Source organism: Ictalurus furcatus, chromosome 3, assembly GCF_023375685.1.
Source record: "Ictalurus furcatus strain D&B chromosome 3, Billie_1.0, whole genome shotgun sequence".
Taxonomy (NCBI): domain Eukaryota; kingdom Metazoa; phylum Chordata; class Actinopteri; order Siluriformes; family Ictaluridae; genus Ictalurus; species Ictalurus furcatus.
In genome coordinates, this window is record NC_071257.1 from 32218681 (window position 1) to 32246180 (window position 27500).

At 45.5% G+C, this 27500-nt stretch overlaps 1 protein-coding gene across 2 annotated transcripts in view; it reads right to left on the reverse strand.

Moving 5' to 3' along the window:
• The window catches only part of znf827 (zinc finger protein 827), a 108041-nt gene that overhangs the window by 56505 nt on the left and 24036 nt on the right, over positions 1-27500 (reverse strand). For both annotated transcript variants that reach the window (XM_053622081.1, XM_053622080.1), the window contains exons 2-4: positions 17240-18436; positions 11282-11454; positions 9624-10074 (exon numbers count right to left, since the gene is read on the reverse strand). In XM_053622081.1, the coding sequence (XP_053478056.1) occupies positions 9624-10074; positions 11282-11454; positions 17240-18436 (1821 nt within the window). The remainder of the gene's footprint in view (positions 1-9623; positions 10075-11281; positions 11455-17239; positions 18437-27500) is intronic.

The window sequence follows — 27500 nt, forward strand, 5'->3', positions numbered from 1 at the left end:
TACAGAGGCCACACCTCCTTCACGGAGACCGATAGATACTGAGGCACACATCCTTCACGGAGACCGATAGATACAGAGGCCACACCTCCTTCACGGAGACCGACAGATACAGAGGCCACACCTCCTTCACGGAGACCGATAGATACTGAGGCACACATCCTTCACGGAGACCAATAGATACAGAGGCCACACCTCCTTCACGGAGACCGATAGATACAGAGGCCACACCTCCTTCACGGAGACCAATAGATACAGAGGCCACACCTCCTTCACGGAGACCGACAGATACAGAGACCCGAGTGTCTCTTTGCTTTCTCCATCTTTAAAGCTTCGCTCTTGTTCCTCTCCCAGGTGAGCGGTGATGTGATCCCTCACTCCTGACATGGTTAACACTCGCCTCCCAGCAGCTATCTGATGTCCTCTTGCCCCAAACCTTATAAATACATACTCCATAACAGCGCAGACGTGTGTGTCATCAATCTGCGCCGGGCGGTCATTCGGGTGAACTGATGGCTCTGATTAACGACGGCATGAGTGTAAAATGTTGGACCGAGATCCAGGCCAGCTGACGTGACGTGGCTGGCAGGGTGTGTGACCTTCATGCACAGAAGTGAGTGGTCTGTATGGGGGGCACCGGAGGGGGGCGCGACTCGGGCACCGGCTGGAAATGTCACCAGTCAGGCTTCAGCGGGTGGACAGAGCGAGGCCGGGTCAGCACCTGTAAGGGCGTCCTCTAATTAAGAGCGTGTTGGGTCGTGTGTCCTATCAGACAGGGACAGGGCATTACACAAACATCCCCCCAAACACACACACACACACACACACACATGAACTCTTCCTCTCGAAAGCACACGTAAAAGTACAAGTTGGAGACGCGGGTGCAGTGACAAAGTCACACCATTCCGGTGACCTTTCGGATTGTGGCTAAAAATAGGGCGGAATATCCATTCAAATTCATGTTCCAGTGAGCGCTGAATAATTTATCAGTTTGATCCGTCAGCCAGTTTGTGTTTTCTTATCCCTTTTTTCCCCTTTAAGCCCCTAAAGCCCACAGATCTCCAAAATGCATATCGTAAAGCCGTGTGAAATGAGACGGGTCCGATTCTTCGATTTGAATTTCATTAAAGTCCCCCCCCTCCCTCCCCCCACAGATTCTCTCTCTGCTTTAAAATTCCACCACACGGAAACATTTCCTTTCCAAAATGATGTTTAAAGCGATACGTGATGTGTTCCTCTCCCCCGAAACGCGCTCGATCGGCCGATCTGCTGTCGAGAGTTTGTCGTGGAATTATGAGACTAATGTAGCGGACGAGCGAGGGAAACTTGGGGACTCCGGGTTAGCATCGGGCAAACTATTAAACCGAACCGCCGCACCTGATTCGGCTCAGCGATAAACATTTGTACAAATAGTTTCATAAAATCATTATAAAATCGTACAAAAGAACCTCTTATCACCATGGCAACTGCAGCAACATGTTTAAAAGAGATTTCTAGAAAGCTAGATTTCAGTCCCCGTTTTTAACAGTCTGGATTTTCATTTGTCCGAGACGTCCATTTTCCGTACCGCTTATCCGACACAGGGTCAGGGGAACCTGCAGCCTATCCCAGGGAACACGGGGAACAAGACGGGGGACACCCTGGACGGGGTACCAACCCATCACAGGGAACAATCATTTGGAAAGGCCAATCGGCGCATGTCTTTGGATTGTGGGAGGAAGCCGGAGTACCTGGAGGAAACCCCCGGGGAGTACACGCAAGCTCTGCACGCACAGGGCGGACTCGGGAGTCCAACCCCCAACCCTGGACATGCGAGGCAAACCCACTGTGCCGTCCCCTGAGAACCCCCTCCGGAACATTTCGACACTACAGAGTCAGTCAGTGGGGAAAAAAAATGTAAATAAAATCTACAACTGAAACTAGTTCATCCGAATAATTTCGGACGCGCAACACGACGATTAAACATTAGGCCACGCCTCCTGCCAGAGTCTTGGATGCTGAGGAAGAAAAAGATTCGGCTTCATTCGAAAGCTACAAATCTTTTTGATCCAGGCTACGACAAGTCAATATCGAGCCTTATTATTAGAGAATAAAGAATAAAACGGCTACACAGGTATAAAACTGCTATACGCTTTTCTCTGTGTGCTACCTGATTACAGTAACATCAACGCTCTGTGCTCTGGCTACTGCAGCCGTTCTCATCGTGGCTGTCAGCTGACCCCCCCCCCCCTCTCTCTCTCTCTCTCTCTTTTCCCTCATCCATCTCTCTGGCAGATGCTTGTCAGGTCCTCCTCACCTCTGCCACTGTCCTGACTGGCCACTATCACTTCACTTCATTAGCCCTGCACCCCTGTAACAGCGGTGTGCTCTCGGCTGCTAATGTCAGCGTGCTTGCTTCGGGGGCCAGACACGGCCGTGTGATTCGGTACACACAGGTACAGGAGCTGGCAGTTACAATAAAGCCTGATGGTCACCAAGACAAAGGTGTAAAGGGGAGGGGGGGGGGACAAAGAAAAAAAAAAGAGCAATGAACAATGGCACAAAAAAAAAACAAACAGACTGATAAATATGGCGTATTTAGTGACTACACTTCTGTATATAATGATAATATCTGGTATTTTGTACATATAGACGTTAGGACATCAGGTTCCGAGTGTTGTTAGCAGGGTTGTCACGGTACCAAAATTTCAGTAGTCGGTACCAAAGCAAAACATGCTAATTGAACAACACGCTAATTTATTAATAAAGTTAAATATCAGTATAAAATGTATTTTTAAAGATGCCATTCTGTCTACTTAAGTATTATACATGAGTGTTAAAGAAGTATTTCATTATTAAAGCTACGCGAGTTACCCAGACAAGAGTGGAAATGCGTTTCTGACTGACTAATATTAAAGACGGTGCTAGCCACACAGCTGTTATTTTCTAACGCAGAAATTCCAGAGATATATATCGCTCATCAAAAAAGCCTCTGGGGTGTAGAATTAGTAAACCCCATCATGATCTCCCATTTATTTTTCCCCCAATAAGAGTTTTATAAAAGCATTAAATGGTTAATAAGGACTCTTGACCGTATTAGCGTTAAACGCGCGGATGCTAACCATTACGTAAGCAAAAACGAGGGTGTTTTCTTGCAATAATACACTCCAATTAAACTATTCTACAACATTCATAATGCAACCGCTACCATCGTTTTAAACTCACCTGCTTGAGCTGCTTGAATAAATATAGATTTTAGGGGCGTGGCTTTTACACACTTAGCGGTAACGGCACCGAAAGCAGAAAACGAGCGTCAGAGAGATACACGTATTCCGCCTACTATATAGTAGGTGAGTTTGTGGTTTTGGACGTAGCCATGGTGACCGGCGGAGCTGCTGCTGCTTTGGCGCCAATGTCCCATGAAAAGTTCCCGAATCACCAGCTATCAAGCAGTGCGTCAGTTCCGGGTTGACCCGGTACTACCGGTACTTATGAAAATCTGGTACCTGGTACAACTTTTTTCTTTTTAGTACCGATTTCGTACCGAACTACCATTAGTTTTAACAACCCTAGTTGTTATAATTGATTATTTAATCTAATGAGCATAACGAGAACTAACCAGTGCTTTATACACTCACTGTCCAGTTTAATAGGAACACCTGTACACTCAATGATGCAGCTATCTAATCAGCCAATCATGTGCCAGCAGCGCAGTGCTGTTCACATCAAACATCGAAATGAAGTGTGATCTCTGTGACTTTGGTGATTGGCCGATGGGATGACGGCATACGTGAGCAGGTGTACGGGTGTTCCTGGACGGCGAGCGCACGTCACAGTGGATGCTGCTTTCTCGGTCTCGGCGCGGAAGAAAACGCGGACGTGAACAGACGCTTTAATCCACTGCTTTTTGAATTTAGATTTGAATCTCGATGCCGACACGTCAGCCTTCTCTCCTCGTCCTCCGCTCCTTTCTCTAGCCGGCGTGTCGAGAAGTGAAATGAATAGGTAACGCTAATCCATGACTGCCTATGGAGATATTTTAATCTCGGTGGCTGCACGGCTCTGGACCCAGCGTGCAGAGGCACAGACTCGGCGTGGTGCGTATTGGGGAAAAAATGAGAAAAGCCGTGGTGCCTGGTGCAGATCACATGAAAGAAGCGGCGAAAGATAAATAGAAAGGAGCAGAGCAAATACCTAGACAGGGACGGAAGACTGTCTTGAGTCTGTCCGCTGGTTTTTGTAATCTCCATTTAAAAGTTTAATGCAAAAGGTGAAATAACGGACGTTAACACGGCAACGTCTAATGTAACGCGATTAGTGCGTCGCTTGTAGTGCTATATTATAACTGCGGGTTCGGAATGGGCTTCAGGGCGAGTCCATTTCCTCATGAACTCATCAGCTTTGGTGGAAATCACACTGCTAAAGCGTTAATCATGTCTCTGTAAACGTTCTAAAGATAAAAGTCACATGCACCAAACAGCTGTGATGTGCTCTGGTTGGAATCGAAAGTCAAAAATAAAGCGTTATTTATTTATGCTGGCGTAATATCCACTGAAACAGGAAGTCAGGGCGGGACATACTGAGTGGCTCCTCCCCCTTTTTTACATAGCCAATAGCATTTTAGCTTACCTCACAGCCCGGGCTTGACGGTTGAATATCCCAAAAAAAATGATTAGATTGCTTCTCATTAGAAGCAGCTCAATAAATGTTAACATTAAATGTTAAATAGATTTTTGTATAGAATGTTTTTCCTTTCCCAATCAGGACGTTTACATGGACAACAATAATCCGATATGAACCCGATTAAGACGATACTCTGATTAAGAAACTAGCATGTAAACAGAGATTACTGATGACCTTAATCCGATTAATGTCATACTCGAAGTAAACACAAATGGAATTAAGACGTGTGGAGTATTCCTGTTTTAGTCGCATTATTGAGGTGTATTACAGACATGTACACACCTTAATCACACTATTAACGTCGTGTGAGAGTTTTCACCGCATTTTGCGACAGGACACGTACACACACGGAGGGTGCTCAACCGTTTGACGGCAAACAAGAGAGCACGGCTGCGTCCGAAACCACGTACTTACCTACTATATAGTAGGTGAAATACATGCATCTCAGCTACTATATAGACGGTAAGTACGCGGTTTGGGACGCAGCCCACGGCTTCAAGCAGTCGTCTATTTGCACGTACAGCACGACAAATAATTAACTGCACTTGAAGCTTTTGTAAAATTAACAATGAAACACCCAAAACTGTACACGGTTCCATAACGAAGACCAACTGTATGTCGATACGTGAAATTCTGGAGGGAACGTCGGACGGCGTGGCGCGGTGACGTAATGACGTGTGCTGTTAATCCATCTATGTTCTATAACACGTAAAACCTGAACATGAAAGGAATATTCTAAACACTCACGTAAACACCTTAATCAGCATACTGTCTTATTCAGAATAAGGTCAATAATTAGATTACTGCTGTCCATGTAAACGTAATCAGTGTCAAATAATATATTTTCATAGACATTAAATAAAAGTCCCATTGAACACAACAGCAAGAATACTTTCTTACTGAAAGTATTTTAGTAAACCTGTATATCATGATATATTTTGTGTATTCAAGTATTGTCCTGATATTTGCGTCATAAATGTCCATTCTTAACAGCCACAAACGAATCGCAGCAGCCGAGTCGAACCTCTGGTCGATTCTACTCATACGACACGACTGGCGAATCGCTAGCGCGGTGAGTTTCGAGTGAATTTTCTGACATATATATTATTTTCTTTTGTCGTATTTATGTACATCAAAGCTCTTCGGTGTCATGTGCACAAACGTGCAGTGGAACTCACATAATGGAAAATACAAGAATGATATAAACCAAGTTTGGAAAACAAACCTCACAAAAAAAGATTCATTCATGCAGTAAGTACACAGAAGACGTGCCACTGCTTGTTGCGAGTCGTTACGGCGTGAGCCACCTCGGGTCACGGACACGGTCTATATCAGGGTCACGGTAAAACCAGCGAGCTACAAAACGGTAGAGCCGGGAATTCCGGCTCTTTTCAGCGAGTGAGATGATTTGGCTCGGTTCGCTCACAGGAGTCGACTCTTTTGGCACCTAATTGGCTCATTGGATGTTTGTGCAAGATATTTTGACCGATGAGGATGGGTTTTTCCCCATTCGCGAGTACGTTTCAGGGCTGCACGTGGCCGAAGACGACGCTTATGTGATCTTCGAACAGACAAAGACGTGAAAGACGTGAAAGATATCTGATTCAATTGATATTAAAATGGCATCAGAAGACTGATCAGAATATAAGAGCTGAAAGAGACTCATATTGGTGACTCGTTGAAAAGAGCTGGACTTCCCATCGCTCTGGGAAAGCTAAACCGGTTTCTTTTTTAGTGCCACGCCCCCAAATCGACCTCTGTGCAACGTGACCATCATATTCAAACTTAAAAATGGGAGACAGTATCATTCTCTCTCTCTCACACACACACACAGCAGCTGATTGCCTGTGACAGAAGCCACACCCACCTCTGCAGCACGAAACCTGGCGTGCTCATGCAGTGGTCTGCATTTCAAAGCACTTCGCAGGCTTTTATCTCTGAACGAGGACGGGGATCACTACTGGACGTCTGATGCTTGTGTCAGTGTGCGTGGCAAATCAAAGCCGATTGGGCTAACGGGCTGAAAAGATCTGCGGCAGCCCCTCCCCCCCCCAAACAAAATGACAGCCCAATTATGTCAGAGGTCAGAGAGAGTTCAGTGAGTGAGTGACTGAGCGAGTGAGCGAGCGAGCGTGTTTTGCCCGGGGATCTAAAAACACTACCCTGCTGTCACCGGCTTCATTCCTCTCCCTCTCCGTCTCCTCCTCTCCGCTGTTTTCTCTCTCTGTCGAGTCGCTCTTGCGGGAGTGTGACAGCGGCGACATCAGGAGAGAGCTGTTCGTATTCTCCTGCGTGCTCCAGGGTGCTCGGAGCGGTACGCAAATATTGTTCCGTCTCCACGGCGCGCATCCGAACGGTGTTCAGAAATATTTATGTGGCAGTAAAGCGAGATTACATTTCCAGCCACTCGCATGCCGATACGCTGACGTGTGTATCGGCTTTTATTTATTTGTTTTCCTGTAATACATCTTCATATATAAATATAAAAAATAAAAAAAAACACAACAAAAAAAAACGACTATCTATTTTTGCCGAACATCCAGCATGGCTTTTCCACCAGAATGACACGATACATGAACCACGAGCTGACATTTTTTGTCGTTTGGATCTCATCGAGGTACCACGTCAAACAAGGACGTATGGGCGGAGCTAAACCATAATTACGGACCGTCGATTGGACGTCAGAATCGTCTCCCATTACCGCTCCTATCGTTCTCCTTTCAAAAAGGCCAGTTTTAGCATTCAATACCACAGTTCGGCTCAAAATGGCTTCCTATTTACTACACATGTTCACAATTTGTGACTCGCACAGTGTGGATTAAAATATTGGCATCCTTGACTTCATTCGGCCCATCATTGCTATTAAAACAAACAATTTGACGTCGAATCGATCCGAATCGAATAAGATACGTGCCTGTTTATGTGCGTCGATAACGCCCACTCAAATGTCACGCTTATTTGCATAATGTCTGAAACCCAATTTTGACAACGAGTCCTTGGATTTTTGGCTGATCTACATAATTATTAAAAAATATGCTGAACGTTAAACAATACGGCCAACGCACGCCAATCGATCCCTCAGACAGCTGTGACTCACGACTGACTGAACGGATTCGCAAACTCGAAACACACGCTCGAGAACAAGTCCTGCGCCGAGTATGGGCGTGGTCATTCGTAAGGGGCGGGGTTACGTTAAAATAGTTGTTTCTTACAAACTGTAATTCGGATCGAGGTGAAATTCGGTGTTCTGTGTTACAGCCAATCAGCTTTCAGCAGACCATTCTCAATGAGCTACTGTCACACTATTTATTTATTTATCTTTTTACCGTCACATTTCATTTCACTTTGTCTTTACACATTACCTGGTTTGCAAAAAAATAAATAAAATAAATAAATAAATAAATAAAATAAATGCTTGGACCCCGCAGTTCACTGCTTGTGGCTATATATTTTATTAGAATTCACTGAACATTCTCCTTTTCAGTATATTTGTTCTGAGATATTATGTATCTGTTTATTAAATGTGGCCACACACACACACACACACACACACACACACACACACACACACACACACACGACGCAGCCATCCAGGAGGTCACACTCTGGAGCTGAGGGCCTCTAATCACTCCCAATTACGGATTCCTTCTTAATTATGAATTATGCATGGATTTTTAATTAATTGAATGTTTTTCTGTTTTTTTTTTTCCCTCTCCCCCCCACGCCAAGATCTCAATCTAATTACTGTGCGTTAAGCGGGTGAGCGGCGGCCCGGTCTCTGACCTTGCGGCTGAACCCTGGACGAGTGTCTCGCATCAATCTTGCTGTTGACTCGCAATAACCCGACACACGCGCTGCGACGGACTCAAACAGCTCTAAACTTTGGGCTTGTTGAAGTGAATAACTGTCAAAGTGCCGGCTCTTTAAGAGGCTTTAGAGACGGCAGGGTAAAGCGTGTGCGACGCTGGACGCAGGCTGCAGTGCTACATCAACATCTCTTATCTCTATCTAATGATTAGTCTCTTTGCTTCTCGAAGCTGCACCTGGAGAAGCCCGAGGCTGCATGGGATAGCGCATGGTCCTGCACGAACACACTTTAACAAGCCTTTAATGGGCTTAAAATGGTGATGTACACTACTCTGTCCCAGCTCTGCTCCTTTAATTGTCTCGACACGAGGCATTTTAGAGCTTTAACAAGCCTCGTAACCTCGTGAAGGACTTCGGGTTCGGGTGAGCTGGACGCAGGGAGAATTAAAGGAACGAGACGAGGAAACAAAGGAGGACTCGTGGTCTCGATTCGAATGTGCGCTTGAATTAGGTGTGTTAAAAGTACTTAGTGTTAAAGTGTCTTTTCACTTTGATTGACGGTTTCCTGCATTACCCAGAATGCAGTTCAACCTACTGGTAGTGATCCAGTGGGATTTCGCCCTTACTTCATCTCTACCCGAAGACTGATGCGGCGGCGCTTTAGTAGTTTGTCGGTCTAGCTCTCTCACCTCCTCATCTGCACACTCGAACATCAACGCCGTCGTGCTCGCCATCTTGTAGCTCGCTAGTCTCCGCTGTAACTCCTATAACAGCTGCACTGCATTCTGGGAATTTGAGTCCAGCGCTTGCAGCACTAATTCTACATTTCTATTTCTCATTAATTTGATGTTTAGCGTCACTGGTACATGAGTGAGAAAAGAAGGTCTTTTGTTTGTTTTGTTTTTTTTGGAGCTAGCAGCAAAACCTGATGTTTGAGATGTCCGAGATCTTCCCGATTTTGTTTTTTTCTATCTCCTGCATTGTAACTGCGCTAGCAATAACAACGACACCTGCGCGACACAAGCTCGAACTTCTCACAGAAGCAATGGAAACACAACGTTAACCCAGAACGCACCAGAATCACTAAAAATAGTACTGAAGTAAGTCTCGGTAAATCCAGGTATTGTGATCGTTTTCAGACGAACTCAGAAACTCACCGGAGAGCTTCATGAGGAGGTCGGTGGCCGTCTTGGTGCTGATGTCGGGGCTGAAGAGCGAGGCGGCCGGGGTGCCCGTGCCTGGACCGGGTGGACTGGCGCTGATCCTGGGCAGATCCAACGAGCTGCTGCTGCTGCCCGGTCGCTCTCTGACCGGCGGGAAGGGCGGCGTCAGAGCGACGTCCTGAGGCTCCTCTTTGATGTGTGCGTGATTGGAAGAGGGTTCGCCCGGGGCCTGGCACAGCCCGGGAGACGGCGAGGTGCCCGTCCCTGACGCCCGCTCCACCTCGGCCTCCTCGGCGTCGGTGCACGGCTCGTCTTTGACCTTCAGCTCGGACCGGGGGAAGTGCTGGTGGCAGCGCATGTGCAGCTTCAAGCTGAAGTGGCGCGATGAGGTGAAGGGACACAACTCACACTGGAACGTCTCGCCCCGGTCCTGGTGCTGGTGCACCTGAAATGATGAATTCATTCACTACTACCATTCAGACACGTCTTATAATGTTTTTATTATGAATTATAAAGCCTACACACATCCTGCTAACTCGAAAATGTATTTCAATCTCTTAAAGCTAACAGGAGTTCGCTTTTTTTTGTTTTGTTTTTTTTGTTTTTTTGAAATTCGCTTTGTTTAAATGTGCTGTATACTGCTGCTCTACTCCTAACATTCGCTTTGAGGAAACATTAGAAAGGACATTCTCACAGTAAATAAAAGTACACTCGAATATAGATGCAATTTTTTAAAAGCTGTCAGAAATAAACTTAAAAAGGTAAATAAATAATAATTTATTATTTTGTTTTTTAAAAAGGGTTATTAATATTGAAGTAAATTCTCATAATAAATCCCAGGGAATTAAACACATAAATGCACAAACTTTCAAAGTAAACTGACAGAAATACACAACAGAATTTATTTTTATTCATCTGAAACGTTTGCTTGTTTTTTGAATGTTGATGTGTTTTCATTTTAAAACACAGTGCACTGTAAATAAAAGATAAACAAATAAATAAATAAAATAAAAAAAAAGCCCCACTAAAGTTCAAATTATGACAGTTTGTGCATCGGGGCAATATTCAATATGACTTCAAATATACTTAAATATCAACGACAAATAAATACGTTAAAAAAAATATATAAATCATATCGTAATAAACGATAGATTTCAACAGAAATGTCTGGCAATGTTGATGCCTTTCAATCAAATAAAATAATAACAGAATTCAATTCAATGTTAATACTGAAATGAATGAATAAATAAATAAATTATACAGCTTCGATTTATTTTATTTATTTTTGCACTAGAAAGGTTTGGTAATACGGAAATGCTGAATTGAAAAAAAATTAATTAAATTCTGTGCATGACTTCCTGTGCACTGATGCAGTATTACTCAGAATAAACTTTGAAAAATAATAAAATAAATACCAAAAAAAAAATGTAATTAATTTAATCAATATTAAAATACGTTCTATTAAAATGTAAAACATGATAAATGAATAACAAATCATAAATAAATAGTAGGGGAAAAAAAAAAAAAAGAAGTAATATGGCAGCCCAAAATCCTACAGTATTTATTTTTTGTCTGAGTAATAATAATAATAATAATAATAATAATAATAATAATAATAATTCACGTCACTGGCGACCAGACACTAATCTCACCTTCATGTGCGACTTGAGATTGTCTTTGCGAGCGCAGCGGAAGGGACACAGAGGACACTGGTGGCTTTTCAAACCCGTGTGAATCACCATGTGTCTCTTCCAGTAGCTCTTGCGTTTGATGACCAGGCCGCACACGGGGCACTGGAAGGGCTTCCCGCTGTCCTCCGGTGAACCTGCGTGTGGGGGGGGGAGGGGGAGAAAGAAGAAATATTACCTATCTGACCATAATCTTTACGAGTGTGACACTGCTACCTCGCGCTACGGCAGTAAAACTGCTATGTGAGATGGTATCTCGGTCAGTCAGGGGGAAACGAGGGGGAAACGAGGGGGAAATGAGGGGGAAACGGCTGCCGATGTTGTCGAGAGTACGAGGTCGTTCGGCTTCGCTGTTAATCGTTATCGGCGATATGAGCGACTGCTGGAAATAAAGGGTGTGGTGTTAAATTGTCCTTGCGCTTTTTTGCTGCTCGCCTCGATTCTCAGAGGCGTCTGCGGCGCCGATTGGTGCGATCCGAGTCTCACGGCGAGATGATTATTGTTGTTGGCTCTGTATCCGGTGCACATTAGGGCTCGATTGGTCTTATTAGAAGCTGGCAGGATTGCATTAGAGGCGGCTTCATAAGTATTCCAGTCGCGTGGCTCGGAAAACATCTGGTAATCAGTGTTTGGCGAAATTGCCGCGCTCAGCCGTTCATTGACCCGGAGTGTAAAACTTCGAGGATGCCTATTTGCGACGATAAACCGCCATCTGTGGCCCGACCTCGTGCTGCGACGAGATCGCCGTGGAAACTGAAGGTCTTCCGTGCTCGTGAGGAAAAAAAAAAAGAAAAGAAAAAGAAAAAAAAAGGAAAAGTCTTCAATATCGGCTAATTGTTGCTGGTTGATATTGGAGAGACCTACGCAACGTCGATGGAGGTTAGCACGTTTGCCTCACGTAGCACCTCCAGGGTTGGGGGTTCGATTTCTGCCCCGCGTGTGTGGTTGTGTGTGTGTGCGGAATTTGCATGTTCTCCCCGTGCTTCAGGGGTTTCCTCCAAGTACTCCAGTTTCCTCCCCAGTGCGAAGACATGCGCTGACGATTGTTTGGCATTTCCAAATGGTCGGAAGTGTGTGAACGCGTGTGCGAGTGTGTCCTGCAACGTCTTGGCGTCCCGGCCAGGGCGTCCCCCGTGTCGTGGGATAGGCTCCGGTCTCCCCGCGACCCTGTGTAGGATAAGCGGTATGGAAAATGGCTGAATGGATGAGTAACTATCATTTCAAGAGCTACAGATCTTTACAACTCGCGTTCATCTACTTGTACATTTCCCGACGAAGCTTTCCGAAAAATGTCCGTAAACACTGCCGGTACGGTGGTTTGATGGAAGAGCGAGTCTGAAGGTTCGACGCTCTCTGGCGGCCTTCTGCTGAGCGGAAACTCGGATGGCTGCGTCGCATCTGAAGAGCCTGACCTACATTCCTGGAGAATCTGCTGAGCCGGACTTGGTTAGCTTGCGCACACACACACACACGCAGCCTCTGTTTGGCGGTAGACACATCCGAGAAAGAGAGAACGTAGTGGTGATCGGACAAAACCTCAGCGAGCTAATATTTCCACAAATATCTCTCAAACGAAGAACCCCCCCCCCCCCCCCCAGTAAAACTGGCGATATGCCAGAGATTTCAACAAGCAGATGTTTAAGTCAGATTTACGGAAGGAGTCTCCAGTGTCGGCACGTCGTAAACGTCTGCGCCTTTCCGTAACATCAAAAGCTGCGGTTTTTCTTCCCGTATTAACTTCGAGAAAGAGGTGGGGTGGGGGGTGGAACAGAGAGGCTGGTGAGGGAACTCTTTACAACGGCTTTAACGTAGACATTCAACGCAACTATACACAGTTCAAATGAGGACATTGTTCTTTACTAAATCAACAACGGTAATCGTCGGCAGACGTCCCATGGTACGGGACGATTAAAACACCTCGGGACGTGCCGTTATTGGAAAATAATCGACTTCGTGCCTCGTCACGTCGTCGAATATTTCCGTCAAACGGCGTGCCTCGAAGTGTTTTTATTCCTTATAATATACATATACACAACGTGAGCGCGCCACGTCCCCCTCAGTTTACACACACTATTCCCTCATGGCACGTCCACAGCCTCAGGTCCGGTTACGGTTATGTGTAATTATGCGAGGGAGATCTCACTAGGTCACGTCTGGAGCGCTAAAATGAGAGCATGCCATAGGGAAAGCGCTCAAAAAAAAAACGTACGCAGTCCAAATCGACTCGCTTCGATAAAAACGCTTGAAGTAATGACGTCATTTCTTGCAAAACAACAACAACAACAACAAGTCATCATATAAATGTCGCTCGATCAGAGAAACATAATATACAGTGGTGCTTGAAAGTTTGTGAACCCTTACGAATTTTCGATACCTCTGCACAAAAGATCTAAAAGTAGACAAAGAGAACCCAATTAAACAAATGAGACAGAAATATCAGACGTGGTCATTTGTTTACTGAGGAAAATGGTCCAATATTACATTTCTGTGAGGGGCAAAAGTATGTGAACCTCTAGGATTAGCAGTTTAAATTTGAAGGTGGAATTAGGGGATGACAATCGGGTCATGTTTACGCAGAAATGTAGAAAACTCTAAAGGGTTCACAAACTTTCAAGCACCGCTGTATGTCGCTTTTCCTCTTCCTGGACTTTTCTATCGCAGGATGATCGTCCTTACTGTCTGAATTCTCATCGTTCTTCTGCTGCAGTGTTATTTTCTAGAGATAAACTAAGAAAGCTCCTTGTTTCCACTCTCCTGTGGCTTACTGGTTAGTTGAAGGGAGGAAGGAAGGAGCCTGTCGTGAATTCAAGTGTAATTCCTGGCCGAAAAGATCGATCTAACGGTGGGAAATACAACCCTGATTCCAGAAATGTTGGGACGCTGTGTAAAATGTAAATAAAAGCAGAAATCTCATAAACCCATATGTTATTCACAGTAGAACATAGAAAACACGTCGAATGTTTAAACTGAGGAAAAGTACCATTTTAAGGGAAAAATAAGCTCGTTTTTTATTTGATGGCAGCAACACGTCTCAAAAAAGTTGGGACGGGGGCAACAGAAGGCTGGAAATGTAAGTGTTAGTAAAAAGAAACAGCTGGTGGCAGCAGGTCAGTAAGATGATCGGGTATAGAAAGAGTATCTTAGAGAGGCGGAGTCTTTCGGAAGTAAAGATGGGAGAGAGGTTCACCAATCTGAGAAAAACGGCGTCTACAATTTGTGGGACAATTTCAGAATAAATGTTCCTCAACGTAAAACTGTGAAGACTATGAAGATCTCATCATCTACAGTATATAAATATCATCAAAAGTTTCAGAGAATCTGGAGAAATCTCTGTGAGCAAGGGACAAGGGTGAAAATCAGTATCACATGCCAGTGATCTTCGTCCCTCAGGCCGCACTGCATTAAAAACAGGCCTGATTCTGTAGTGGAAATCACTGCATGGGCTCAGAAACACCTCCAGAACTCATTGTCTGTGAACACAGTTTGCCGCGCCATCCACAAACGCTGGTTAAAGCTCTATCACGCGAAGAAGAAGCCGTATGTGAACATGATCCAGAAATGTCACTGTCTTCTCTAGGCCAAAGCTCATTTAAAATGGACCAAGGTAAAGTGGAAAACTGTTCTGTGGTCAGACGCGGCATCCTCTAAACTAAAGAGGACTAGAGAGGAGAGGGACCATCCGGCTTTTTATCAGCGCTCAGTTCAAAAGTCTGAATCTCTGATGGTATGGGGGTGCATTAGTGCCTATTGAATGGGCAGCTTGCACATCTGGAAAGGCACCATCAATGCTGAAAGGTATATACATATTTTAGAGCAACATCTGCTTCTATCCAGATTCAATCCCATATTTACTGACCTGTTGCCAATGAACCTAATTAGTTGCAAAATGTTCCTCCAGCTGTTTCTTATCAGTAACACTTACTTTTCCAACCCTTTATTGCCCCGTCCTAAGTTTTTTGAATTTGTGTTGTGGCCATGAAATTCAAAATGACCTTTTTTTCCTCAGTTTAAACATTTGACACTGTGTTCTATTTGAATAACATATGGGTTTATGAGATTTGCAAATCACTGCATTCTGTTTTTATTTACATTCATTTACATTTCCCAACTTTTTTGGAATTGGGGTTGTACGTATGGCCAAAATACTGCACAAGCTTGAAGTACTTCAAGATTTTTTCACCAACACGATATATGTAGGTTTGCCTACGTTTACATTTATTCATTTAGCACTCGCTTTTATCCAAATGAGGAAACAAAAGTGCCATCCCCAAAAAAAAGCTGGTGTTCCACATTTAAAAAAAAAAAAAAAAAAAAAAAAAAAAAAAAGTAAAAAAAAACTGGTGTTCCACATTAAAAAAAAAAAAAAAAGTAAAAAAAAAACAAAAAACAAAAAAACTGGTGTTCCACGTTAAAAAAAATTAAATAAAAAAGTTAAAAAAAAAAAAAAAAACTGGTGTTCCACGTTAAAAAAAATTAAATAAAAAAGTTAAAAAAAAATAAAAAAAAAAAAACTGGTGTTCCACATTAAAAAAAAAAAAAAGTTAAAAAAAACAAAAAACAAAAAAACTGGTGTTCCACGTTAAAAAAAATTAAATAAAAAAGTTAAAAAAAAAAAAAAAAAAACTGGTGTTCCACGTTAAAAAAAATTAAATAAAAAAGTTAAAAAAAAAAAAAAAAAAAAAAACTGGTGTTCCACATTAAAAAAAAAAAAAAAAAAAAAAAAAAAAGCTGCCATTCCACATAAAAAAGCCGGCGTTCCACATTTTAAAATAAATAAATAAATAAATAAACAAATAAGCTGTAGTTCCACATTTAAAAAAAAAAAAAAAAAGCTGGTGTTCCACATTTTTAAAAAAAAAAAAAAAAAGAAAGAAAAAAACAAGCTGGTGTTCCACATTTAAAAAAAAAAAAAAGGAAAAAAAAAAGCTGGTGTTCCACATAAATTTTTTTTAAAAAAAAGCTGCCGTTCCACATAAAAAAAAAAAAAACCCTACCATTTATTTAACTTCTAAATCAGGAATAAAACACTTGGTGGTGTTCTGTCATATGAAATGATTCAGTGATGAAGCAGAGTTACTGGTACCGCTGATAATTATCCAATAACAGCATGCCCTGAAGTCTTTTCTTCCAGCTATGTGCCAACGATTAATCGTTTTTATTGATTAAAAAAATGCAACATGCTTTTTATCCATTTCCAGTTACATTTCCAGTTGTGAAACAAATCAGTTCTCACAGTAAAAGCAGCAATAAACAGTCGTTCGCTCACCAGGCTCTCTTCTCCATCTCTTGAACATAATTAAACGTTATAGTAAAAAAAATTTTTAAAGAAAGATGAGATAAACAGTGTCACATGTTGCACAGAAACCAGAAATAATTAAAGGAACAACTCGCTTGCACTGGTACAAAATCGCTGACACTGGAGACTCCTTCCGTAAACGTCTCCTAAAAGAAAACGGATTTTTTTCCCCCATTGTTAAATAACAACTATGTTCTTGTACTCCGTACATTTCCAGTGCTTTACTATAGAAACGGTAACGTCAACGCGTTCTGAACCAATCAGAATCGAGAATTCGACAGCCGTGAGACGTTCTTTTCACACGGAGTGAGAATTTCCAAATGACGAAAGCTGAAACTGTAAATTAGGTCAGTTTACAGTTTTATATTTACTTCCCATTAATGCATCTGAATACATGAATAAAGTCTGGCACTTTATGAGCTCTTTAATACTTTGTGTAAAAGATGAGCAGCCTTTTCAGTCTGCTTGAAACAGGTCAAGGTGTTCGAATACCTTCAGCTATTCACATACAGGTGATTTTATGCAAACAAGGCCGTCTTTAGCCAAATCGCCTGCTGTCAGCCGTCATTACGGCGCATTAAAGGAATTGTTTACATGCATCTGCCACAGTGAGGACAAGCTGTTACCTGCTTGGCTGCTGGGCTTGGCACGTCCCTTGGGGGCAGCGGGTAGCAGAAGCTCCATGCTCTGATTGGGCGTCGGGGCCTTGTGGTTCCTGTCTAACTGCGTTTTAGAGTCCTCGGTGTTGGCCGTCGCCAACTGCAGCTCTTTTTTATCGGCCAGCATGTTGCCGGCGGCCCGAGCCGCCACTTCTTTAAGCAGCGCTGCTGATGAGGTCATGGAGACGAGAGAGAGAAAGGGGGCGGCCGAGGGCTGCTGATGCTGCTGGCTTCGCTCGGACACTTTCTTGGAGAGCGCGGCGAGCGTGGAGCTGGCAGACTGCGAGCTGAAGGGCGACGCGAAGGAGTCGAACCGCACGGAGTCATCCGAGCGCCCTCCGAGTGGCGGGACCGAGGAGGAGGAGGAGGACGAAGAAGAGGAGGAGGTGACTGAAGAGGAAGACGAGGAGGAGGAGGAGGAGGTGGAGTTCTTGTCTTGGAGAACAGCGTTGGCTGCTGCTTTCAGTTTCTGAATGGCCGAGTCGGGAGACAGGCTTCCGGCCGGCGGCCATTTTTCCGCCATTCCGACCCAAACGAAGCTAGTGCTGCCCGAGCTGGCGGGCTCGGTCGGTCCGAACGGGTCTCCAGGCTCTTGCTTCACCACAGGCACCGAGGCGGGCGAGGTGGAGGCGGAGCTAACGCCGTTGTTACCGCTGTTGGCAAGTCTGCGTGCAAGGGCGCTCAGCTGGTGGGCGTGATGAGAGGACGGAGACAGCGCCAGGCCTGCAGGCGGAGACTCCGCCCCTCTGCCCAGACCTCGCCCAATCAGCTCTCCTGATTCCAGCTTCACCGAGCCGGACTCCAGGAGTCTGCGCAGGTTGCTGCTAAGCGGTTTGGAGAGGCCGTGACCCGAGTCGCCATACAACGATGACACCATGGATGACAGCGACACAGAGGACACCAGGGACATGTCCTGCGTGGACAAGGTGCGCGCGTCAAGCCCCAGCAGCTCCAGCGACACCCGCTGAGCAGGCGTAGCGCAGCCCGGCGGGCTCCCGGCCAAGGTGGCGCGGTCCGGCCGTGCCCCGTCCTCCGGAGACACCCGCAGGTCGTCCTGCACATCGCCGTAGGATGACGTGGAAGGACTGTCGGAGTTGTTCCCAAACCAGCCGTCCTCCACCACCGAGCTGCCCGCTAGTGCCCCGTCCTCAGCTGGCTCTGCATCTGCAAGACAGCAGAACACTGATATTACACACGCTGCAGAAATGAAGTATGTACACCCCATACTGAATAAAATATAATAGCACAAGGAGCTCTTCATCTTAATCAAATGATTTTTATTTTACTTAAAGAGCTGCAATCATGTTATCTTCTTCCCATTAAATGTCTTTAATCTCCATCATGGATTTAAAAAAAAAAAAAATAGAGAGAGAGAGAGAGAGAGAGATTTTCCCTCAAATCAGCCATTTGACCTTTTCCAGGTCGCACTCTCTCGTCGAGGACATCGTGCTTGGTCTGAGCGTGCACCCAAAAAAAAAAGAGGTGGGGGGGGAGAGGTGGGGGGGAGAGACACCAAAAACTCTTCATCAATGCGCAATTCACAACGCCAGAACGACTCGGTTCTCTGCTTCTTTTCTCTCTCTCTCTCTCTCCCTTTTTAACCATTTTTTTTTTTCTTCACAGGGTCTAAAGGAGCCTAGTGAAGGGGTTACCATGGCGACGGGCTCTTCGGGGAGGCTAGACAGCAAAGATTAGGGTAATGGAGGTTACAGAACCGCATTCATATTCATGAGGCTGCAGATACCACCAGGGAGCCAATAAGGATAGGGTTAAGGTCACCAAGGGTCATTAATATACACTTCATGTATCAATATTCATAAGCAAAACATTACAGCGTGCCAGACAAGGGCGAACAAAAGAAAGTGAATATTCCTGATACATATTAACAAAGCCTTGTCGAGAACATGTCAAGCAAACACAACAGAGCCAGAGCCCTGTATGTGAAACACGTCAAAACGTATCGCCGAAGTCCATCCTTTTTTATTTATTTATTTTTAAACCACCCCCCCCCTCCCCCCCTCCTCGGCGTGTACGGTTACGTTAACCGATTTAAATGGCACCACCTCCGCAGGGGCAGACAGATAATAAAAAGCTGTGGCAGCACAAAAGGTCAGTGCACCTCTGACACCGGAATATGATCTGTACAAAAAGAAAAAGCAAGATTCATTTGAGCGCCGTGTCCTCCGTATTGTGGCTTCCCTCACCTCTCCGACCTCGACATAAGCCCTGCGAGTTCTTCTCTATTTACAGGGAAAACGGCAAAGTCGTTGCCAGGCAACGTCGCCCCCGGCGACCCGCCAGGATCATTACAGTCGACGCGCATCTGGCCGGCACCGCTGACTGGAGGAGGGAGGGGTGTGTGAGGATGGCTGCCTTGACCTCGTGACCTACATGCCTCAGAACGATAAAGTTCTTTAGGTTTGTACGCCGGACGATAATTTCTCCTTTCTTTCATGTCTATCTCCATCCTTTCTGCACTTTCGCCACGTGTACGTGCACGCTCACAGCTCCTACACGTGCGGCACTGCTCACGTACGTGCTTGTGTATCTTACATGCATCTGGACAGCCACGTTAAACACGCCGAGTTCTCCGGTTCTCTTTAAAACTTCCTGCCGTCGTCATGACTGGTGTCATGATCTCTGCAGACTGGAACGGTCCTGACTGACTGTAACAAAGATCTGACACTGGAGACTCCTTCCATACAATGTTAAATAAATGTCCCCTCCTATGTGGAGCATCTCCCGTGCAAATCCCTGTGAAGGAGCGGTTACTATAGTAACTATAACATATCAGAATGAGCGCATTAAATAAACCATCTGCCCAAAAATTGAGAAAAAAGGCTTTTTTAATAGAAGTGTTTAAACATGGCGTATTTGCTCGTATGTGATAGATAGCATACAAAAAGCAGCTTTATTGAGTGAACACACACACACACACACACACACACACACACACTTATCGCTCTCCAGTGCAACATTCCACTGCTAATACAAGACGCAAGGGTTTACAACAGTGGGTGTGTGTACAAACACTGAGGCTCACAACGCTCGTCATTAAGATACCAGGAGCAGAAGAGGGCGAGTGTGTGTTTGAGAGGGATCATCAGTGTGCAAACGTGTGTGTGTGTGTTGTGTTGTTGACGAGCGGCGTGGAGCTGAAGATCACCTGAGCGTTGCTTGGGTTCACCACGCGTGACCCGCTTCCATGTGACAGTGGAGAGGACGGCCGCTAATGGCCCTAATGTGGTTAGAGAGAAATGGCTAGATTGCTGACCCAAGGTCTCAGAGGCAGAAATACACACACACACACACACACACACACACACACACACACACACACACAATACACACACACAGAGCCCAAATGTGCTGCTATGGTAAGTTAAGCCGGGCAGTACTACACCCCTCTACTCAGTGTCTCTCCCTCTCTCCCCCTCTCTCTCTCGCTCTCTCGGCAGTGTGACATTTCCCAAGGTCACGCCTCCAGCTCCACTTCTGCATGGATTTATCCCAAACAACCCCCTACCTACCCGTTTCCCTCTACACCTACCTGTCTCTCTAACTATCTGTCTCTCTACCCGTTTCCCTCTACACCTACATGTCTCTCTACCCGTTTCCCTCTACACCTACATGTCTCTCTCTGTCCACCCAACTGTCTCTCTCCACCTAATTGTCTCTCTCTACACCTACCCGTCTCTCTCCGCCTACCCGTCTCTCTCTTCATCGGTCTCTCTCCACCTACCCGTCTCTCTCCACCTACCCGTCTCTCTCTTCATCGGTCTCTCTCCACCTACCCGTCTCCCCCTACCTACCTGCTTTTCTATGCCTATTTGTCTCTCTCTACCTAACTCTCTCTCTATCTGTCTCATTACCTACCTGTCTCTCTCTCTACCTTCCTGTCTCTGTCTGTCTCATGCTCTCTCAGTCCATCCCTGTCCTTCTCTCTACCTCTCCTTCATTCTCTCCCACTCTCTCCTTCATGCACTCTCTCTTCATCTCCCTCATTTTCTCTCTCCTTTTCTGGCCTTCTCTCTTTCATTCTCACTACTTCAGTCTTCTTCTCATTCATGCTCACTGTCTCTTTCTCTCTCTACCTCTCTCCCTCCGTCTTGCACCCTCTACCTCTCCTTGAGGCATGCTCTCTCTCTCTCTACATCACTCTCTTATTTTCCTTCATGCTCTCTCTCTCCTTCATTGTCTCATGCTCTCTCTATGCCTCTCTCCCTCTCTCTACTTCTCTCGTTCAGTCTAATCCTCTCTCTCCCCCCCTCTCCTTCATGCTCACTTACTTGCCCCCCCACCTTTTCTATCTCTACCTCCCCCTCCATCTCTCTAAACACTCTTTATCTATCCCTTTCTGTCATGTGCTCTCTCTCTCTCTCCCTCTCTACCCATCTCCCTCACTCCTATGCGGTCTGTTTCTCACGCTGTCTGCCCCTGCCCTTTTGTCTCTCTCCCCAATCTCACTAACGGCAGAGCGACAGGTCGCACTGCATTTCCTACACTAGTGCCTGAATCTCAGCAACAAGAGACACAGCGACACACAACTATTTTATACGACGTCCCACTGTACGGGAAAAACACACAAAATAAAGTAACACTAATATGCCTACTGTCACTTTCACACTGATTTCTGACCCCCAGCTACGCGAAAGGCAGTGAGCTGGCAGTCGGTGCAGATGTCCAAGCCGTTTAGCAGCAGTCAGGGCGAATCTCCGCATCCTGACACGTCCCCACAGCTCAGATCCGTTTCTCCAAGTGGCTCGTTACCCTCCAGCTGACTGCTGCTTCTGCACTCGCCGTGACCTCGAGCTCACCGTCGCTCGCCTCCTGTTTACACTCGGCTCGTCAGACTCTCTCGCCCAAAGCCACGGCGTTACACAACTGCAGGAACGGTCCTCCTGGAGCGACTCGGGGTTAAGCGCCTCGCTCAGGGGTACGGCGCTGGTAGCCGTCGGCCAGAATTGAACCCGTGACCTCCTGAGTCACGACAAAAAAAAATAAATAAAACCCTGCTAAAATCGCATCAAGTCTACAAATCGCACCATTCGGTGTAGCGGGACGCTGCGGTGTGAATTTCTGCTCTCGAGGCACATCGGCTAGTACGCCTACTTCCCAATTTCTCCTCTCAGACCAGTCGTAGTACAACTGTACACACAACTGTACACACAATAAGCACATGTCCCATGTTCCTGCTACACCAAACGTATCCGATCAGTCAGGCAGGACGATTTAATTGTATAGAGATGTAGATAAGTGTACATTTAAAAATATCGTAAAATTGTTGCATATTAATCAAATGTTTACATTTTAATTCATGCAATCACCCCGAGCATATTGCTATAATTATCTAGTACTACATTAGGCCCCGCCTCCCAACATATATAGTCCCTTGTTTTTCTATATGTAAAAATCCGCACTTTATGGGGGATTATCCCCCCCCCCGTTTTCTTCCTAATTTGGTCTTGGCGAATTCCCACCCACCATCCAGCTCCACCCTGTCACACAACAGCTACTGACCGGGAAGATTGATGGACATCGCGTGCTTCCTCCAAAGCCGATCGACTCGCAATTTCTGGCCTCCGACTTGGAATAAACACCCCCACAAAATTCTACATTTCTACATGGACATTCGGGATGGTCAGAGTTTCTTACCTTTATAAAAAAATTTTAAAAAAAGAAGGAATTATACAGTATATAATAATATTTACGTTAGATTAATCAGTGTCCAGACATATTCCATCCATCCATTCATTTTCCATTGCATTTATCCTACACAGGGTTTCGCAGGGAGCCTGTGCCAGGAGCACAAGGCAGGGGACACCCTAGATCCAGTGCCAACACATCGCAGGGCACAACTGCACACATGTGCACACACTACAGACAATCTGGAAATGACAATCAGCCTACAGTGGCGGTTCTTAAGATGGGGGTCGCAAAGCGGTAGCAAGGGGGGAGGTCGTGGGAAAACTTTACTTTTGAATGAATTCACAGAATGCACAGAGAAGCCACTGGCAGATTTTTGGATATCCAAAGCTGAGACATTATTCTCCTCACAAAGGCACACTGTAGATCATGGGGGCGGTGCTTCATGAACAAAAGGGTACACTGTAGATCCTGGGGGCGGAGCTTCATAAACACAAGTGCACACTGTAGATCCTGGGGCGGAGCTTCATGAACACAAGGGTACACTGTAGATCCTGGGGGCGGAGCTGCATAAACACAAGGGTACACTGTAGATCCTGGGGGCGGAGCTGCATAAACACAAGTGCACACTGTAGATCCTGGGGGCGGAGCTTCATAAACACAAGTGCACACTGTAGATCCTGGGGGCGGAGCTTCATGAACACAAGTGCACACTGTAGATCCTGGGGGCGGAGCTTCATGAACACAAGTGCACACTGTAGATCCTGGGGGCGGAGCTTCATGAACACAAGTGCACACTGTAGATCCTGGGGCGGAGCTTCATGAACACAAGTGCACACTGTAGATCCTGGGGCAGAGCTTCATGAACACAAGTGCACACTGTAGATCATGAGGGCGGAGTTTCATGAACACAAGTGCACACTGTAGCTCATGTGGGCGGAGCTCCATGAACACAAGTTCACACTGTAGATCATGGGGGCGGAGCTGCATGAACACAAGTTCACACTGTAGATCATGGGGCGGAGCTTCATGAACACAAGTGCACACTGTAGATCATGGGGGCGGAGCTTCATGAACACAAGTGCACACTGTAGATCATGAGGGTGGAGCTTCATGAACACAAGTGCACACTGTAAATCATGAGGGCTCAGCCTCATTCGAATGTCGAATCCACCTACTTAACTGGTGGAGACCTAATCGCACCTATAACTGGATAACGGTGAGCCTCGGGTTCAGAAACGGCTATGGAGTGAAATCGCTGACTTTTTGAGTGTAAAGGATGAGAACTGGAGAGGAGGTGGTTGAAACGCTGCTGGTTTTCCTTCCTGGGCCACGTGATTTATCTGAGGCTGTCTACTGACATACTGCGGCTATTCTGCACTCAGCAGGCCATAAAAATCGGCCGGCTGACCCGAGGTCAGGGAGAGGGCACGGGGTGGGGGTGGAGGGAGGTGGAGAACAGAGGGCAGGCTGCTTCAGCCGAGTGAAAAGCAGGCGCAGAGGCCATTAGTCGATTAAACTAGGGCGCAGCCATCAATATTCCGCTCTCACACTGGCTTGCAGGAGAAGCGAGGGTCCAACTGCTTTAACTCCAGCGCAAACAGACGAGTGTGTGTGTGCGTACGCGCGTGTGTGTGTGTGTGTGTGTGTGTGTGTGTACGCTCTGCAGTGCACGTCTCATTCACAAGCCTGTAGCACAATGTGCAGTTCACGGCTGTGGAGGTTGTTTACACTACAACCTTTACTGCTTTCATGTGTACACGTGTTCCGAACTAGCTTGCTCAAATCGTTCCGTGCTGATCGCTAGTCGGCTTTCCTGTCTTTCGTTTACATCCAGTTGCCATAGTTTCACTGTTAACGCCAGGTTAGTGCGGTATCCGCCCAACGCTAGCGACAGGACGTATAACAAGCTACCGGTGGCTCGAGAACACTTTCTTTTCCGGTACGGATACCGAAACTTTGTGTATCGGCTCAGATCCACACCTATCTATCTCACAAGGATCCCAACATGTCACTTTTTATTTATTTTTTTTATTATTATTATTATTATTATTCCATTTCATGACAGTACCAAATTGTTGCTGGACACAATAAGAACTACAAACCGACACATACCCAGGCTGAAGAGGGAAGAACGGCGACTCATGCTGGAGTAACGCTCAAGGCAGCGAAGCCCAAAAGCCAGACTAATTGGCACCCTTTTGGCAGCCATTTCCTGGCACTCCCAGTGCATGCTGGGACGGAGTACTGTTAGAGAGAGAACCGGTAGAGCGAAGGGTGAGAGGGCGGGTTCGGGGATGGAGGGGAGGAAGATGAGGAGTGTTCGGTGGTAATGAAGTGTCCAGGCTGGGTGGTGCCATGGCCATCAGCTATGTTAATTAGTGCGCCTGGCGGTCGGTGCTGCCTTATTAGCGCACGCTCGAGAAAATGGCGGGAATCACTCTCTCTCTCTCTCTCTCTCTCTCTCTCTCTCTCACACACACACACAGTTGGGTCTCACGCTGTCTCGAGTGACTAACGGAGCTCAGCAGGAGGGAGGGGATCCTGTTAATTGGGGAACTCTCACAATCAGTTCTGTCTCACGAGACGACCGAAGAGTCCAGACTGGTGAAGACAAATATGAACCAGCAGCCGTGTTTGAGTCGGGAGATTTAAACGCGTCCGGTTTGACAAGGAGAAGACTAAAGTGAGCGCGATTATAAGAAAATCCAGCAGTCCAGACTGTTAACACACACAATTTGTCGTGCATCTATTGTTTAATTATTTATTTTGTACTTAATCTTTAAAATTGTACTGTAAGTTTTCTGTTTCTCTTCTTTTGGATTATTTGATCTTCTGGGAAAACATATAAATATCTCGTGTAGCTTTTGAAGGGCAGTACTAAATGAAAAAATAAATTAAACAAACTAGATCTCTACGAAAATACAAACGATTTACACCGATCATCCTGTTCAAAAGTTTACACCCCCCTCCCCGGGCTCTTAACGTGGACTTTGAGCAGCAGCTGCGAACGGAACGGCTACGCCGACCGGAAGCAAGCTGATACGCCGCCGTATCCGAGAACGTAAAAATCGCTACGCAACCGTAGACAAGACGGCGCAACGCAGCGTTCGGTCATTTATTGAAATATTTTTTTTAATGTCATTTAAAAAAAGCAAGAGAATGGTTGCTTTTGGCGTTAAATAATAACATACTGTCATAAGAAGAGGGTTAGGGTTAGGGTTAGGTGCGAATTCAGCCGTTATTTATTTGGAAATGTCGGCACTTAAAAAAAGGCACTTTAAAAAGAAAAGAAGAATTATTACTTTAATGTACGTGACCACACCCATTTTCTTTTACAGTGTTTAAACACGTCGTTATTTATTAGTTAAATCACCTGTGTATAGCCGTACTCGTCTGCCTGGCGTGTTTTTAAATCTTTGAATGACTTCCTCACGGTTAACTGGACGGTCACGCTCGATTGAGACGAGCAGCAGGTCAGAGAGCCTCTCTTCGGTACATAGACCTCCAAGCCTGAAGTTTTAGCTTTGAAAATGACTGTAGATGTGGAGACGGGTAATGTGGCATCTATTTTTAGGAGTTGAGAAAGAGAGGGGTCTCAATCTCAATCAGGACGTTTACACGGACAATAATCCGATATGAACCCGATTAAGACGATACTCTGATTAAGAAACTAGCATGTAAACAGAGATTACTGATGACCTTAATCCGATTAAAGTCATCCTCGAAGTAAACACAAATGGAATTAAGACGTGTGGAGTATTCCTGTTTTAGTCGCATTATCGACGTGCGTTACAGACATGTACGCACCTTAATCACACTATTAACGTCGCATTTTGCGACTGGACACGTACACACACGGCAGCGCTCAACCGTTTAATGGTAAACAGGAGAGCACGGCTGCGTCCCGAACCGCGTACTTGCCTACTATATAGTAGGAGAAATACATGTATTTCAGATACTATATACAATAGTAGGTAAGTACGCGGTTTGGGACACAGCCCACGGCTTCAAGCAGTCGTCTATTTGCACGTACAGCACGACAAATAATTAACCGCACTTGAAGCGTTCGTAAAATTAAAAATAAAAACACACAAAACTGTACACGGTTCCATAACGAAGATGAACTGTATGTCGATACGTGAAATTCTGGAGGGGAACGTCGGACGGCGTGGCGCGGGGACGTAATGACGTGTGCTGTTAATCGCTCTATGTTCTAGAACACGTAAAACCTGAACGTGAAAGGAATATTCTAAAAGCGACTCATGTAAACACCTTCATCAGAATGTTGTCTTAATCAGAATAAGGTCCATGATTAGATAACTGCTGTCCATGTAAACGTGTCCTTTAAGCCGGGTGCACAAGGTGCGATTTTTAATAGTCCTTTGCGACTGTTGCTCGTCAGACAGTACGAACACCATCCCCGCTGTAAGCCACGTCACTCTGTAGGATCTCAGTTGTCATTAATGTCGGACTGTATGACAGTCAAGACGTGAAAAGCGGACACATGTGAGAGGACTCGTACGGAGTAGGAGAAGCCACACTACAGGACTGAAGGTGCCAGCCATCATAAAATCAAAAG